The sequence below is a fragment of the Centropristis striata genome, chromosome 6, assembly GCF_030273125.1.
Source record: "Centropristis striata isolate RG_2023a ecotype Rhode Island chromosome 6, C.striata_1.0, whole genome shotgun sequence".
Classification (NCBI taxonomy): Eukaryota; Metazoa; Chordata; class Actinopteri; order Perciformes; family Serranidae; genus Centropristis; species Centropristis striata.
This window is the reverse complement of record NC_081522.1, coordinates 26,167,833-26,181,726: the sequence shown is the minus strand read 5'-3', so window position 1 is coordinate 26,181,726 and position 13,894 is coordinate 26,167,833. Positions and strand designations below refer to the sequence as shown.

The 13,894-nt window shown below is 40.4% G+C and overlaps 1 protein-coding gene across 3 annotated transcripts in view; it reads right to left on the bottom strand.

The window, feature by feature from the left end:
- The window catches only part of phaf1 (phagosome assembly factor 1), a 30,812-nt gene extending 26,289 nt beyond the window's left edge, over positions 1-4,523 (bottom strand). For 2 of the 3 annotated variants that reach the window (XM_059334650.1, XM_059334652.1), the window contains exons 1-3: positions 3,183-4,520; positions 1,910-1,992; positions 69-152 (exon numbers count right to left, since the gene is read on the bottom strand). In XM_059334650.1, coding sequence (XP_059190633.1) covers positions 69-152; positions 1,910-1,992; positions 3,183-3,246 — 231 coding nt within the window. In that variant the 5' untranslated portion in view covers positions 3,247-4,520. Of the gene's footprint in view, positions 1-68; positions 153-1,909; positions 1,993-3,182 lie in introns of all 3 variants that reach the window. The other variant, XM_059334651.1, reaches the window with a different exon arrangement.
- Between the last annotated feature and the right edge of the window lie 9,371 nt (positions 4,524-13,894).

The window sequence follows — 13,894 nt, the reverse complement described above, 5'->3', positions numbered from 1 at the left end:
GATATTTAGAAGTGAAGGTGATTTTGCAACCGCTGCAAGTTCAGTTTAATCAATGTTACAATTTTCACCTTGAGTCTCTGATTTGTGGCATCAAACAGCAGTTTAATCCCATCCTGAGTCAGGTTCAGTATGAGGTCATGGCTGAGTGGTGTCTGGAGGGGAGATAAACAAAGTCAATGATGAAACCCTCGTCCAAAGATAAGCAGACAACAAACAGTTTAAATCAGCAGTTTTTCTACTTAAGGGAAACAAGGCGCTCACACACAGAGATTTTAAATGACCGTTTCATCTGAATGAATATAAGAATTTCTGTGTTTCATAATTGGTATCGTTCAGTTAACATATTTCTGCTTAGAGGTCGACCGATATTTCGGCCGGCCGATATATGGGGCCGATATATCGGGCCGATATTTGCGTTTTTTACTTGTATCAGCATCGGCTGATACGTGCATGCGTTCACTGATCAATGATCCCATTTCACTGAGCCAACAGCAGGCAAGGCTCGGTGCAACATCTGCCATTCTCTGGTGAGCTGCTGCTGATACCGGAAAAAAGAAAACCACATCAAATATGTGCATCATCTGAGGCGCCACCACCTCCAGGCCTAGAACAACATACACATTGTTTGATATCCAACTGTTAATATGTTTTGTTTGTTTTGTTAATAAATGTTTCTTTTTTTGTTTAAAATGAGACTTGTGTAACATTTGTTATTATTGTGTCATTTTTATCATGTAAATGGAGGGAGAAAAGACAATATTGGCTTCAAGAATCGGCCCCAAAAAATTGGCAGCAAATATCGGGGATCGGTTAAGACTGATGTCAAAATAATCGGTATCGGCCTTTAAAAACCCGTATCGGTCGACCACTAGTTCTGCTTGCTCTTGAATGAATCTTGAATCTAAGATTCATGGTGTTGTATGGTGTTTTAATCTTTGCTGCTGCTGTAACACAGTTATTTCCCAGTTTAGGATTAATAAAGTAAATCCATCCATCCATCCATCCATCCAAAGTGTTTACCTGTTGAATGTTCCAAAAAGGTGTTTTATGAGTGTCCACAACTATCCCAAGTATTTTGTTGCCCTGTTTCATCTTATTTTTAAATTTGTTGCTGTCATCAAATTTAACATAAGCATATATTTACAAAACTGCATGACGTTTACAAGATTAAATATTAAATATATTGTCTTTGCATATTTTCAATTGAATATATGTAAAAAAAAAAAAAAGTGAAGTTTAATTTCTGATTTACTTACATTTTGCAACGTTTCCCAACTTTTTTGGAGTATTTGGAGTTCTAAAATGTCTGGAACAAATAACTTGTACTGATGCCATAAAAAGGATTCTTAAACAAACTAATTAAAATGGTTGTATGTAGGGCTGGGTGATATGAACGAAAAGTCCTACTCCGATATATTTAGGCTCAATTACGATATACGATATATATCTCAATATTTGTATTTCAAAGTGAGAGCAAATGTTCAGTCAAAGTCAAATATGACATGTCACAAGTAGTTTTATTGAAACCATTTACATAAATACTGTACCTTTTAAATACAGAGTACCTTTTCAAAACAAAGCTCTATAAAGTGCACATTTAACTAAAAAAATATCTTAAATAAAAATAGCCTATGCATTAAAACAGGCCAATCATTTTCTGAAATAAATATATTTATATGGAGAAAAGAATAACGAACATTACAAAAGAACTAAATATGACAAAGGGGAGCATTTTTATATAAAGAAAGACATTTTTTAACTACACCGATATAGGCGATATGGTCCAATTCCATATCACATTTAAAAATATATCGATATATCGCCCAGCCCTAGTTGTATGTGTGTGTGTGAGAGAGAGAGAGAGGGAGAGGGAATGAGAGAAAGACCACATAATAAAAACCTGTCTCACCTGTTCACTGTATAGCACCTGTACATTTTTTATGATGCGGCAGTGTTTCTGCAAAATAGAGATGGCCTGGGCCAATGGCATCCCTGAAAACACAGACATGCAAACATATACAAATGAAGAGAGGCAACTGTGTGATTCTCATGAACATGGTGTAGCTCATAGCAAAACTCCAAAGCACTGAATACATATTTTCTTTGACCCTTTATAACATATACAATCTAAAGGTACTGTTTAATATGAATTTATAATCTATTTAAATAATTTTAAAGTATTTTCTGACATTTTTAGAGACACTGTGAGCAACAAAATTCATTACTGTAACACATTTTTAAATAAAAAAAAAACAACGGAAGGTCTTTTTCTTTTTTTTCTCTGGCAAGCACTTAAATATGCCCAAGGGTAGCTGGTAGCCCCAAAATGTATTTTATTAAAATATACACATATTTTAATGCAAACAATTCTATCATTACTGTAACATCTCATCAATTTTCATTCAGATTTTGTTCTTTAAACATTGTTAAAATCCATTATATTTGATTATAAAGTTTTTTAAATATTTATTGTATGTAAGTGTGGGGAAACGCATTACAGTAATGAAATTGTGAATCAAAAATATGTTTAAAAATATAGAAAATATTATCTTTACACAAAACAATGAATTGTGCCTCATTATGGCTATATTGTTCATCCATATAAAAGTGAAATATATAATATATAATAAAGTATGTTCTTATAATCTTCACAGACAGATATTAGACTTAGCCATAGCCATCAATAGTTAATAATGACTAGGTCTGCAACTAATGATTATTTTAATTATCGATTAATCTGTCGATATTTTAAACGATTAATCGATTAGTTGGTCAATAAGATGTTTAAAAAATATCAATCAGTGTTTCCCAAACCACAAGATGACGTCCTCAAATCTCTTGTTTTGTCCACAAACCAAAGAGATATTCAGTTTATTGTCATAAAGGAACAAAGAAACCAGAAATATTCACATTGAAGAAGCTGAAATCAGAGAATTTGGACTTATTGTCTTTAAAAAACTGCTCAAACCAATTATTCAATTATCAAAATAGTTGACGATTTATTAAATAATCGATTATTGTTCGATTAATCGAATAATTGTTGCAGCTCTAATAATGACATAAACATGTCAGGAAAATAATTTGAAATTATATTTAACCACTAATGAATAGCATGTAGTCTAATGCCCCTTCTCTGTCCGTGTTGTGCTCTTATAACTGGAAAATGTTGTAATAAAACTCACCTAAGGCGAATTCCCATTGCTCATTTCCTAGTGATCTCTCAGGCACCACCTCCAGATCCAGCATTGGCAAGTAGTGGGGGGGTCACCTCACCTCAAGACACAATGGGACCCTCTGAGGGACCCTTTCTCTCTTTCCCTGATCACAGCTTAGTCTTGCAATAGCTTCAGATGGCTTCTTTAATTCATAACTCTACCTACTTATATGGAGTCTGGGCATCAAATACCTACTCAGTCTATGGGTTACAGTAAAAGGTGGCCACTTTCTCACACGTCATATGTGATAAAATGTGTTAAATATTTAAAAGGACTTCCAGTGAGCCACCTAAGGCTTACAGAGATACATAGGTTTTATCAAGCAACCCAGCAAAGACTGACAGCTCACACACAAACAAATTACGCAATCTGTCAGGAACAAAACGTACAAGGACAGATATCAGTTCACCTAGTACCCGTTTCTGTGGTTTAAAATCGATACGGATTTTTTTTTTAAAAACGAACAAAAATTAATGTACTCGATTTGGAGTAAACAAGCAGTGTTCAACAGCCAAACACGTCTCCAACAGGCTTCAATTAACACCAACTAGTTCGGTTACAGTGCTGTGTCCCTGTTCCAGTGGAAAACAGCTACAGACATAATATAGAGACACGATAATAATGTCCCCAAACCCGACTGTTCCCACTGTTAGCTTATGTGTCGCTGCCGGGCGGTTATGAAAGCATCAAAGCTTGACAACAACACTGTTTTCTTTGCGCTATGAGCTAACGTTAGCTACAGAGCTAGCTGTCTTCCGCCTATTGGTAACAGAGTATAAACATAAATAACGTATGCGCAGAAAACAATGTTCTAAATTCAAGACAAATACCATTAATCTCACGGTTTAGACTGGCACGACATAAACAAAGAGAGCACACCAAGCCGTCGGCTGTCTTTCTCTCTTTCTCTCTTCAAGCTTTGGAGCTAACACTTCTGCTCTAGTGCGCTAAATTCAAAGTCCTCGCTGCGAGACGTTTCATTTGTAACCAATAAGCTCGTCAGCCGGTAAATGTCCAATGCTCGGTAAATGTTCGGGTTGAATGTGTCTTCAATGTCAGGAGCAGATCAGAGCAACACAGTATCCAAACAACAGCAACTTCAGGTATCAACAACAGCCAGCAGGATCAGCTGATAATTCAACTTCCTGTGTTCGACGCACGAATTTGTTTGACGTGATGACATCATAGTCAGCTGACACAGGCGACCAAAAAACGTCTACAAGCCTGTGTAAACAAAACATAAAATCAACATTGAATAGTTAGATTCTATAGATACTGTAACTGACATTTTTCTTTGTATATCTTGTTTATACACTGAATGCCTGTATTTCCTTCATTGTTAATAAAGATCTGAAAAAAAATAAAAAATAAATAAAATAAAATAAAATAAAATCAACATTGAGGGGAAAACATTATTACTTATTTGGAATACAAAGAAAAGAAACTACGTATTATTGTCAACCTCTATATTTTATATTAGGGAAATTTCACATCCATAAATGTACATTTCAAGATTCGTTACCATCATTTAAGAAGTTTTTGATTGAAGTGGATTATTATTTTAAGTCTCTTAAGTTAAATACTAGGGCTGCAACTAGGGATGGGTACCTTTCACATTTGAATCGATACGGTACCGATACCCGGTACCTGGGAATTTTCGGTACTTTTGCGTAACATATTTATTTCTCAAAATATAAACTTTAAAAAATATATCAAAACAATATAAAATCCAGGATGAGCAGTGCTTTATTGTTGAGTGAACGTGCATTTTGTAACATGAAGGTTGCAGCGTTATCAAAGAATGCAGAGGAGCGCTCTCAGGTGGCAAGGCTAGCTGCTAGCTGCTAATGACTAGTCTACGGATTAATGGAGAGAGCAAACGGACTAAGGAAGGTCTAATCTGGAGGCAGACGAAGGCCAAGCCCGGGTAGAGACATTGGAGAGATAGCAGCTGGCGGCTAGAAGACCTAGAGCCGGCTGTTGGTCTCTGCTCCGCGGTGGAAGAGGCTAGTGGCTAGCGGCCGCGGTGAGCAGACAGGACCAGAGGAGGAGGTAAATAAATAAAAAAAATAGTGCGATTGTCAGCACGCTTGTTAATCAAAGACGTCAAATGAAAACGGGTTGAAATCAATGATCAGTTTAAAGGTAACGCCGTTTAGGTACCGAAACATGGTACCGTTTGATTTTACATGAATCGGTACTCGGTAGTACAGACGGAATTCGGTCGGTACCTATAAAAGTACCGAATTCGGTACCCATCCCTAGCTGCAACTAACAATCATTTTCATGATCAATTATTCTGCCGATAATTTGAATGATTACTCGATTAGTTGTTTGGTCAATAAAATGTTGAAAAATATCAATCAGTGTGTCCCAAACCACAAGATGAAGTCCTCAAATCTCTTGTTTTGTCCACAAACCAAAGAGATATTTAGTTTATTGTCATAAAGGAACTAAGAAACCAGAACTATTCACATTGAAGAAGCTGAAATCAGAGAATTTGGACTTATTGTCTTTAAAAAAAAACTGCTCAAACCAAATATTCGATTATCAAAATAGTTGACGATTAATTTAATCCATTATTGTTCGATTAATCAAATAATTGTTGCAGCTCCATTAATTACTAATAAGAAATGTATATCTATAATAAATATCTATGCAGATATTTTCAACCAATAACCTGTCATAACTGTTATAATTATATGTAAGATTAAAAAGTCTGTGACATGAAAGTTTTATTTTTGCTTTTCTGTTTCCTTTTTTTCTTCTTTTTTCTCTTTGACCCATGTACTATCATATGTAATTATGATGTGTTACTATTGCACAATGTGAACTGGACTGAATTCCTTGTTTGTATTGCAACTTTTTTATAAAGCTGAAAAAAAAATGGCTGCAAGCTCGGCTAAAGATTAGGGAGGTTTCCTCTAAAATTACACACGTATATCCATCTAGGCATTTCCATAAAAAATTTAAACATATTGCAAATACAAATTTTACTTTTTTGCGCGAATCAACCTGAAACACAAACTTGCATTGTCAGTACTCATGCTACAAATTCTTAGTGTAGAAAGATTTTTGCATTATTTCATGAACATGATATAAAACGATTAAATTGTACCACTGAGAGGTCACAAAACTGTAAGGTTTTGATCACAAGTGGGCTCCCTCTTCTCGAAGTAACTGTGCAGCTCTCAGCAGCTAGCTCCTTTTGAAAGATAGAATCATATAAGGTTTTTAATTTCTTCTCATCCGATTTAGAGCCTGCTTCAGCTTCTGGTTCTGGTTCTGGTTCTGGGCGTGCTTTAGTGGCTGCCATACTGACACTCAATTGCTGTGAGTGTGAAGATCGACGAGAACTGGACATATATGATTTAACATCAGAGTCTCATCATTCTGTGCCTTCGATGCTCCTTCCATTGAGGCGTCCAAATGGGAATCCTGTTCCTGCTTTGTCTTCTGATGAGGGGCTGCCATTTTACTGTACTGTTCTCATCTGAGTTATGAAAAAGTCAACTAAACCAACTCTCCAAAAAATCTCCTCTAATGATCAGGCCTTGTGAAGTACTTGGCAGGATTTTAATGAAGAAAAGGTAAAACTGAAAATAAACAAATAATACAGACAATATTAACCATGCGCATAAGTCAAATATAACAAATATAACTTACAACATGTTTAATCCTCCTCAACAAATACAAATAAACATACTTACTGGCAATGCCACAAGAATAAAGAAGGATGAGGATTGTTGCTCTTGCGGATAACAAAACAGGACTCCTCTAAGTGTAAGGAGACCGGAGAGTCACCAAAATAAAGGTCACCTATTCAAAATAAAAGTTCTTCACTTTATCCTAACTGTTACATGACACTCCCCGCCTGGCATCTGTAGAATGCCACATATAGCGTCACCTAAGCCGACTCTGATTCCAAGAGTAGAACTACCTCAGAGACAGGTCTCAGATAGGTCTTAGGGGTTTTGAGGGAGGTCACCTTCACCTTCCATCTTGCCCAGAATGTTTCTGCCAAAGCTTGAACTCTTTTCCATTGATGCTTCAAAAGGTTGGCATCTGAGCAGCTTCCAGGTAGAAGAGGTGAAGTACCAATCTTCTGCGTAAGCAGCATAGATGGGGTAGGTATCAGTGGCGCTTCAGGGTCTGAAGAGACTTGTATTAGTGGCCTGGAGTTAATTATGGCTGTAACCTGAGCCATCAATGTGCACAGGACCTCATGGGTGACCTTTGACCTTCCAGCTTGGAGCAACATTGAATCGAGGATATGCCGTGCCATTCTAATCATGCGCTCCCAACCTCCTCCCATGTTGGATGCATGAGGGGGGTTAAAAAGCCATGTGCACCTTTGGGTGAGAAGGTAGTTATCCACACTGTCCTCACTGTTATCTGCAGCAGGCTTCAAACATGTGTTAGCACCAACAAAGTTCGTGCCTCGATCTGACCGAAGCTGTTTTACTGGTCCCCTGATTGAGAAAAACCTGCAGAGGGCATGTATGCAACTTGAAGCACTCATGGACTCAATCACTACCCTTACTATCCATAACCCACTTGAACGCAAAGCACCTTCAGTGAAGTGTCTTCCTTGATGCTGAACCCTGTGGTGATGACGAATAAGCAACACAGCAACATGATGCTTACCAGGAATGAGAGGAGGGTGAGTCACATCTGCAGGTATGTTTGCATGCGTGATATGCCCTCCTACACTGAGCAGACCCTCTTTATCTATCACAGGATGTAGCTTCTTTAAGAGACTACTTGCAGGTAAGTCTTGCTTCTGTTGGATGCACCTGATCTCTTCTGCGTACACCTCATGCTGCACACTTTTGATAATGATGTGTTCTGCCATGTTAAACTCAATACTTGTCACACCTTTCTTGCAGAAATGCCAACCAACACAACCTGACTCAGGTGATGGTTTATGGAAACTCTGTGCAACATGTAGCAGCCGTGCTATTACTCTTGTTAGCAGAGCCCATGAACAAAAACTTTCAAAGTGTTTAGAGTCCAGCTAGAATCTTCGAGATTTGTTGTTTATATAGCCTAACACCACTTAACTGTCAGTGAAGAACGTTATCTTGTCCAGTTCATGGCCTATTTCCTCTCTGACCTGCTCAGCAATTTCTGTAGCCAAGACTGCGGGGTTCCAATCTAGGGATGGTGAGTTCTGCCAGAGGTGCCAGTTTGGCTTTGCCATGGATGAAACAGACCTCTGTGCGACCATCTTCAGCTTTCACCTTAAAATAAGCAACTGCTGCAATTGCCTTTACCGAGGCATCAGAAAAGACACATAACTCTGTGCCTTTGGCCCTCGTCAGTAAAAAGGAAGCATAGGTGCGTGGGGTATTCAACTCATTAATCTCTTGCAAGGAGTCCTTCCACTTTTCCTTGTCCCAGTCTGTGCCTTGAGAGACTAGTTCTTGTATGAGGAGCCTACCTTGGACAGTCACTGGTGCTAGAAAGACCAACGGATCAAACAAACTGTTAATGGTGGAAAGCACCCCTCTGCATGTGAAAGGTTTCTGGGACTCAGGCTCAATTCCCCTGTTGGGAAAGCATTCATGACTTCTGCCAAAGTCCTTTTCTCCCACTTGTGCTGCTTTCCTTAATCCGTAGGTTGCCACTGCTGGTGATGGACTGTTTCCAAACATATGAACTCTTAAGTGGTAATCCACCACATCCATTTCAAGGTCATTGTCTCAGAACCACAAAAAGCGCAAGACATCTTTGAGTTTTTCCTGAACAAGAAAGCAGTAGTACATTTGCTTAAAGTCTGCGGTTATGGCAACAGGGTCCTACCTGAACCTAAGAAGGACTCCCAGAAGGCTATTGCTGAGGTTAGGACCTTGTAGAAAGACCTCATTCAACGACACTCCTTCAAAGCGAGCACTTGCAAAGACAACCCGTATTTTTCTGGGCTTTTGCGGGTGGTACACACCGAAAATAGGAAGGTACCAGCTCTCTTTTCCCTCCTGTAATGGCAGTGCCAATTCAGCATGTCAGTTGTCCAGGATTTCTTGCATGAACTCCACAAAATCCTCTTTTATGCTGGGTCTCCTCTGAAACGTACGTTGCAATGACATAAATTGTTGCTGTGCATGCTGTTTATTATTAGGGAGCGGCTTCCTTGGGTTATGAAATGGCAAGGGTGCCACCCAGTTACCACTTTCATCCCTGACAAAGCCTTCATCCATAAGCTGCAAGAAGGACAGGTCATCAATAGAAGGTGCAAGCTGATTGTCTTTATCAGACCTTTTGGAAGACTGTCCCTCCAAGATTGTCCTCTTGATGCACTGAAGTACATGACAAAGGTACAGAGCTGATCTGCTTGAAACACTGACTTAAGTCCTCCTTAATCTTGACAAAGTTACCACAAGGATGCAAACAGCTAGGGCGGCCATTTTCCATAAAAGATGCTTTAAATGCGTTCTCTTCTCTTGGGGTGTGAGCTCCACTCAGACAGACATCACCAACAATGACCCACCCAAGGTCATGCTTCTGGGCAAACGATGCGTTGTGTGATCCATTATACTGCTTTCTCACCTTGTGGACCTGGAGAATGTCTCTGCCTAACAGAAGAAAAATGTCTGCGGAAGCATCCAGAGCAGGTATTTCATCAGCTATAGCTTGCATGTGACTGTAGTGGTATGCTGCTTCTGGAGTAGGAATTTATGCATTATTGCACTATGCAATTGTGACTGGCTCAATAACGAAACCATGAGCTCTTCTTCCAGTCACACTGACAACTCCAGCACATGTTGTTAGAATGTATGGTACTGACAATCCTTGTATGCAGAAGCCATAAAAAAACTCTGTCCTGGCTAACTAGACGCTGCTTTCATCATCTAAGATCACATACATCCTCTTGCTTTTTTTCTTTAACCAGGCATACCTTTGAACACGACTTCCCCTTAAAGCTCTCACCACAAACCTGTGTGCACATTGTAGCTGCTGAGATTGATCCATCCTCAGGTGAACTCTCGAACTCCCCGCCATGCTCTTTGGGGGGGCTCAGCAACTTTGACTCCCTTGGAGCAGGACCTGGATGTAGTGCAGTTTTATGTCTCTCACTGTTGCACTCTGCATATTTTACCAAAATGTCACAATCTTTAGCCTGGTGGGAGACTGAAGCACAGCACCGGAAACATTTGCCCTTGTTCCTAAGCAATTTCTTCCTGTCATCAAGCAGCATTGCTCAGAAGACCTTACATTTCTTAAGCAGATGAGGCCTTTTATGTATTGGACATAACACGTTTGGATCAGCGGTTTGTTTTCCTACACCATCAAATGTTTCCTTGTACACATTAGTTGTGTGTACTGAAATTAGATTTTTGTAGCTTACATTCTCCATCCTTTCCTTTTTTAAAAAGCTGTCATCATGGAACCAGAGACATTGAAGCTTGGATCATTCCTTACCTTGGCCTCTCTCCTTATGAACTGAGAGAAGACTGAGAATGGTGGGAAAGGTACATTGTAGTCTTCTTTATATTTTGACCCAAATGTCATCCATTTTTCCTGTAAGTAGAAAGGCAACTTCTCTACAATAGGACTGATTCCTCTTGCAGTATCCAAATATGTTAATCCATGTAGATAACCATCTTCCTTTGCGGCTTCAAGCTCGAAAAGTAAATCTACAAGTTCTCTGAGTCTGTAGTTATTTGGTTGGCGACCTTGGGAAAGCGATCTATTTTTGCAAATAGAGCTCTCTCTATAGCCTCTGGAGCACCATAGCATTCCTCCAGTCTTATCCAAATCAGGCTCAGACCCACTGATGGGTCCCTGATATTAACAGACTTCATTCTGCGAGCTAGCTGACTTGACTCTGGAAACCAACGATTTTATGAGCAGGCCAATCTGTTCAAATCTGGTCAATCCACCTGATACCAGTTGACTCCTGCTCAGAAACTTAGCTAGATCTAATGTCACACCACTCTCCCCTTGGCTTAAAACCCCACAAAGTAGTGTAGCTTTGTTGGAGTAGTATCCATTGATACAAACAAACTGTCTTCTGCTTGAGACATAGTTTTTAACCATTCAAATGTAACATCATGAAAACCATATCTAAGCAGTTTTTTCAGTAAAATATGATGGTTGACTGTATCAAAAGCTTTTGAAAAGTCGATGAATATACTACAGATAAATTCATTATTTTCAAATGCAGATTAACTTTGTCAATGACTGTGGCTGCACCATCTTTGGTTCACAAATAAAGCCAAGCTCCCACCTTTTTCTCACCACTAGCTTTACCATCTCTGTCTGATCGTATTAGAGTGAAGCCAGGTAGATTGTACTGTTCTCATCTGAGATATGAAATAGTCAGCTAAACTCATCTCTTGGTGCCCTTGCTCATCTGGAGGAAACTGGTGCTTATGTGAGAATCATGTTCTTTGATTTTTCAATTGCATTCAAAACCATCCAACCCAACATACTTAAAAACAAGCTCACAGAGATGGGAGTGGATCTTTCCTTCATCTCCTGGATCACAGATTACCTGAAAGGAAGACCACAGTACGTCAGGTTGGGGAACTGTGTTTCTTGGACATTAATGAGCAGCACAGGGGCTCCACAAGGGACTGTTCTGGCTCCATTCCTGTTCACACTGTACACAGGGGACTTCAAATACAACTCTGAGTCCTGCCACATCCAGAAGTAGTCAGACGACACTGCTATTGTGGCGTGTATCAGGAATGGACAGGAATCTGAATATAGGGATCTGATAAAAGCCTTCAGTGACTGGAGTCACAAGAACTATCTCCTCCTGAACACCTCAAAGACTAAGGAAATGATCATAGATTTCCGCAGGCTCAAGCCCCCTCTTCAGCCAGTGAATACCTGTGGGGTGGACATCGAGGTGGTGCCAATAAGTATCTAGGTGACATCTGTCAAGAGATCTTAGCATCTATCAGTCTGTGGTGGCAAGTGTGTTGTTTTATGTTGCAGTCTGCTGGGGAGGCAGCATCAGACACATAGATATAAGGCAGTTGGACAGACTGGTCAAAAAAGCTGGTTCTGTGGTTGGAGCCAAGTTGGACACACTGGAGGAGGTGGTGGAGGGATGCACTATCAATATGTTCGAGGCCATCCTGAAATACCCAGACCATCCACTACACAAAACCTTTATAGACCAAAAAAACAGCAGTGGACGGCTCCTCTCTCTCCGTTGCAGGACGGAGAGATACAAAAGTTCCTTTGCTCCAAAGCCATCAGGCTGTCTCATTCTTCAAGAGATTCTACCAGACTAACTGAATTTCCCCTCAGGGATGAATAAAGTAATTTTGATTTGATTTGATTTGATAATGGTATTTCTCCTTTCATTTTACATGAAAACTTTAGGTTATTTACATAACCCCGGTTCCCTGAGTAATATGAGTGAGATGTCTCACAAAGGGATGGACCCCCTGCTGCAGACCTCAGAAGCATCAATCTCATTACGCCAATCCTGATTAGCTGGTGAAACGTGTGCGTCTGCTCCAGGTAGTACCACCTACCTTAAATAATTCATGCGGACGGCACCACATCATTCAAGATAAACACCTCTTCTCACTCGCCCAAGCAAGAAGGGTTGTCTGGTGAGACATCTCACTCTAATTACTCAGAGAACTGGGGTTATGTAAATAACCTAAAGTTCTCTTTCATAGTATTTTTGTTGTCTCACTATGGGATATGGTTGCTCCCGTTTTGCCAGAAAAGCTTATCCAGAGTCAACCAACCCACTGGGAAAAATACTCTAGGACAGCAGAACCGCTCGTTCCATGCACAGAGCAGAGACGTTCAGCATATTGAAAACGGACAAAAGTGAGAGGCTAGGACCAACTCGCCACAGCAGAAATGTCCTGGACAGAAACTCCCTTGAATAAAGCCCAGGATGCAGCCAAGCCCCGAGTCAAGTGCGCTCGCAGGCCCACAGGTGGCTGCAAACCCTGACTGTATAAGCCAAAGCAATCGCCTCCACCACCCAGTGGGATAGACGCTGCTTTGTGACAGGTTTTCCTTTATGAGGGCTAGCCCAGGAGACGAAAAGTTGATCGCTCCTTCTGACACCCCTCATCATGGACATAACGCATGTGACCCCTGGCCACCTGGTGAGGCAGCAAAAGCCACCAGGACAATAGTCGAATACGAGCCCACCACCTTAGGCACGAGAGCCGAGTTGGGCTTCAAAATCATCCTCACATCCCCCGGGAAGAGCTGAGCGCATGAGAGATGAGAGATGCATGGATATCACTAACCCGTTTAGCTGAAGCCAGAGCCAACAATAATACCGTCTTGAGCGAAACGGGTTTGAAGTTTGCCCCCCCCCCCCTGCATAAAACGGCAAACAGCTGGCTCGCTGTTTGCTTCCCAAACCCCACATGACAGGCAGTGTTAGCTGCCAAGTACACTTTAACCGTGGAGAAGGCTTTTTGTTTGTCAATCAGGTCTTGCAAGAATGACAATATCACTCCTACCGGACACTGAAAAGGAATGTAGCCATTTCTATGACACCATCCCTCAAACACTCTCCACTTACAGTCATACAGAGACCTAGTGGAGGAGACTCTAGCTCTTTGTATAGTGGAAATCACTCGCTGTGAAAGACATACAGCTGACAGATTTAGCCACTCAGGGGCCAAGCCCATAGTGCCAGGCGATCTGGGTGAGGGTGGAACACCGCCTCTCCCCCCTGCGATAGC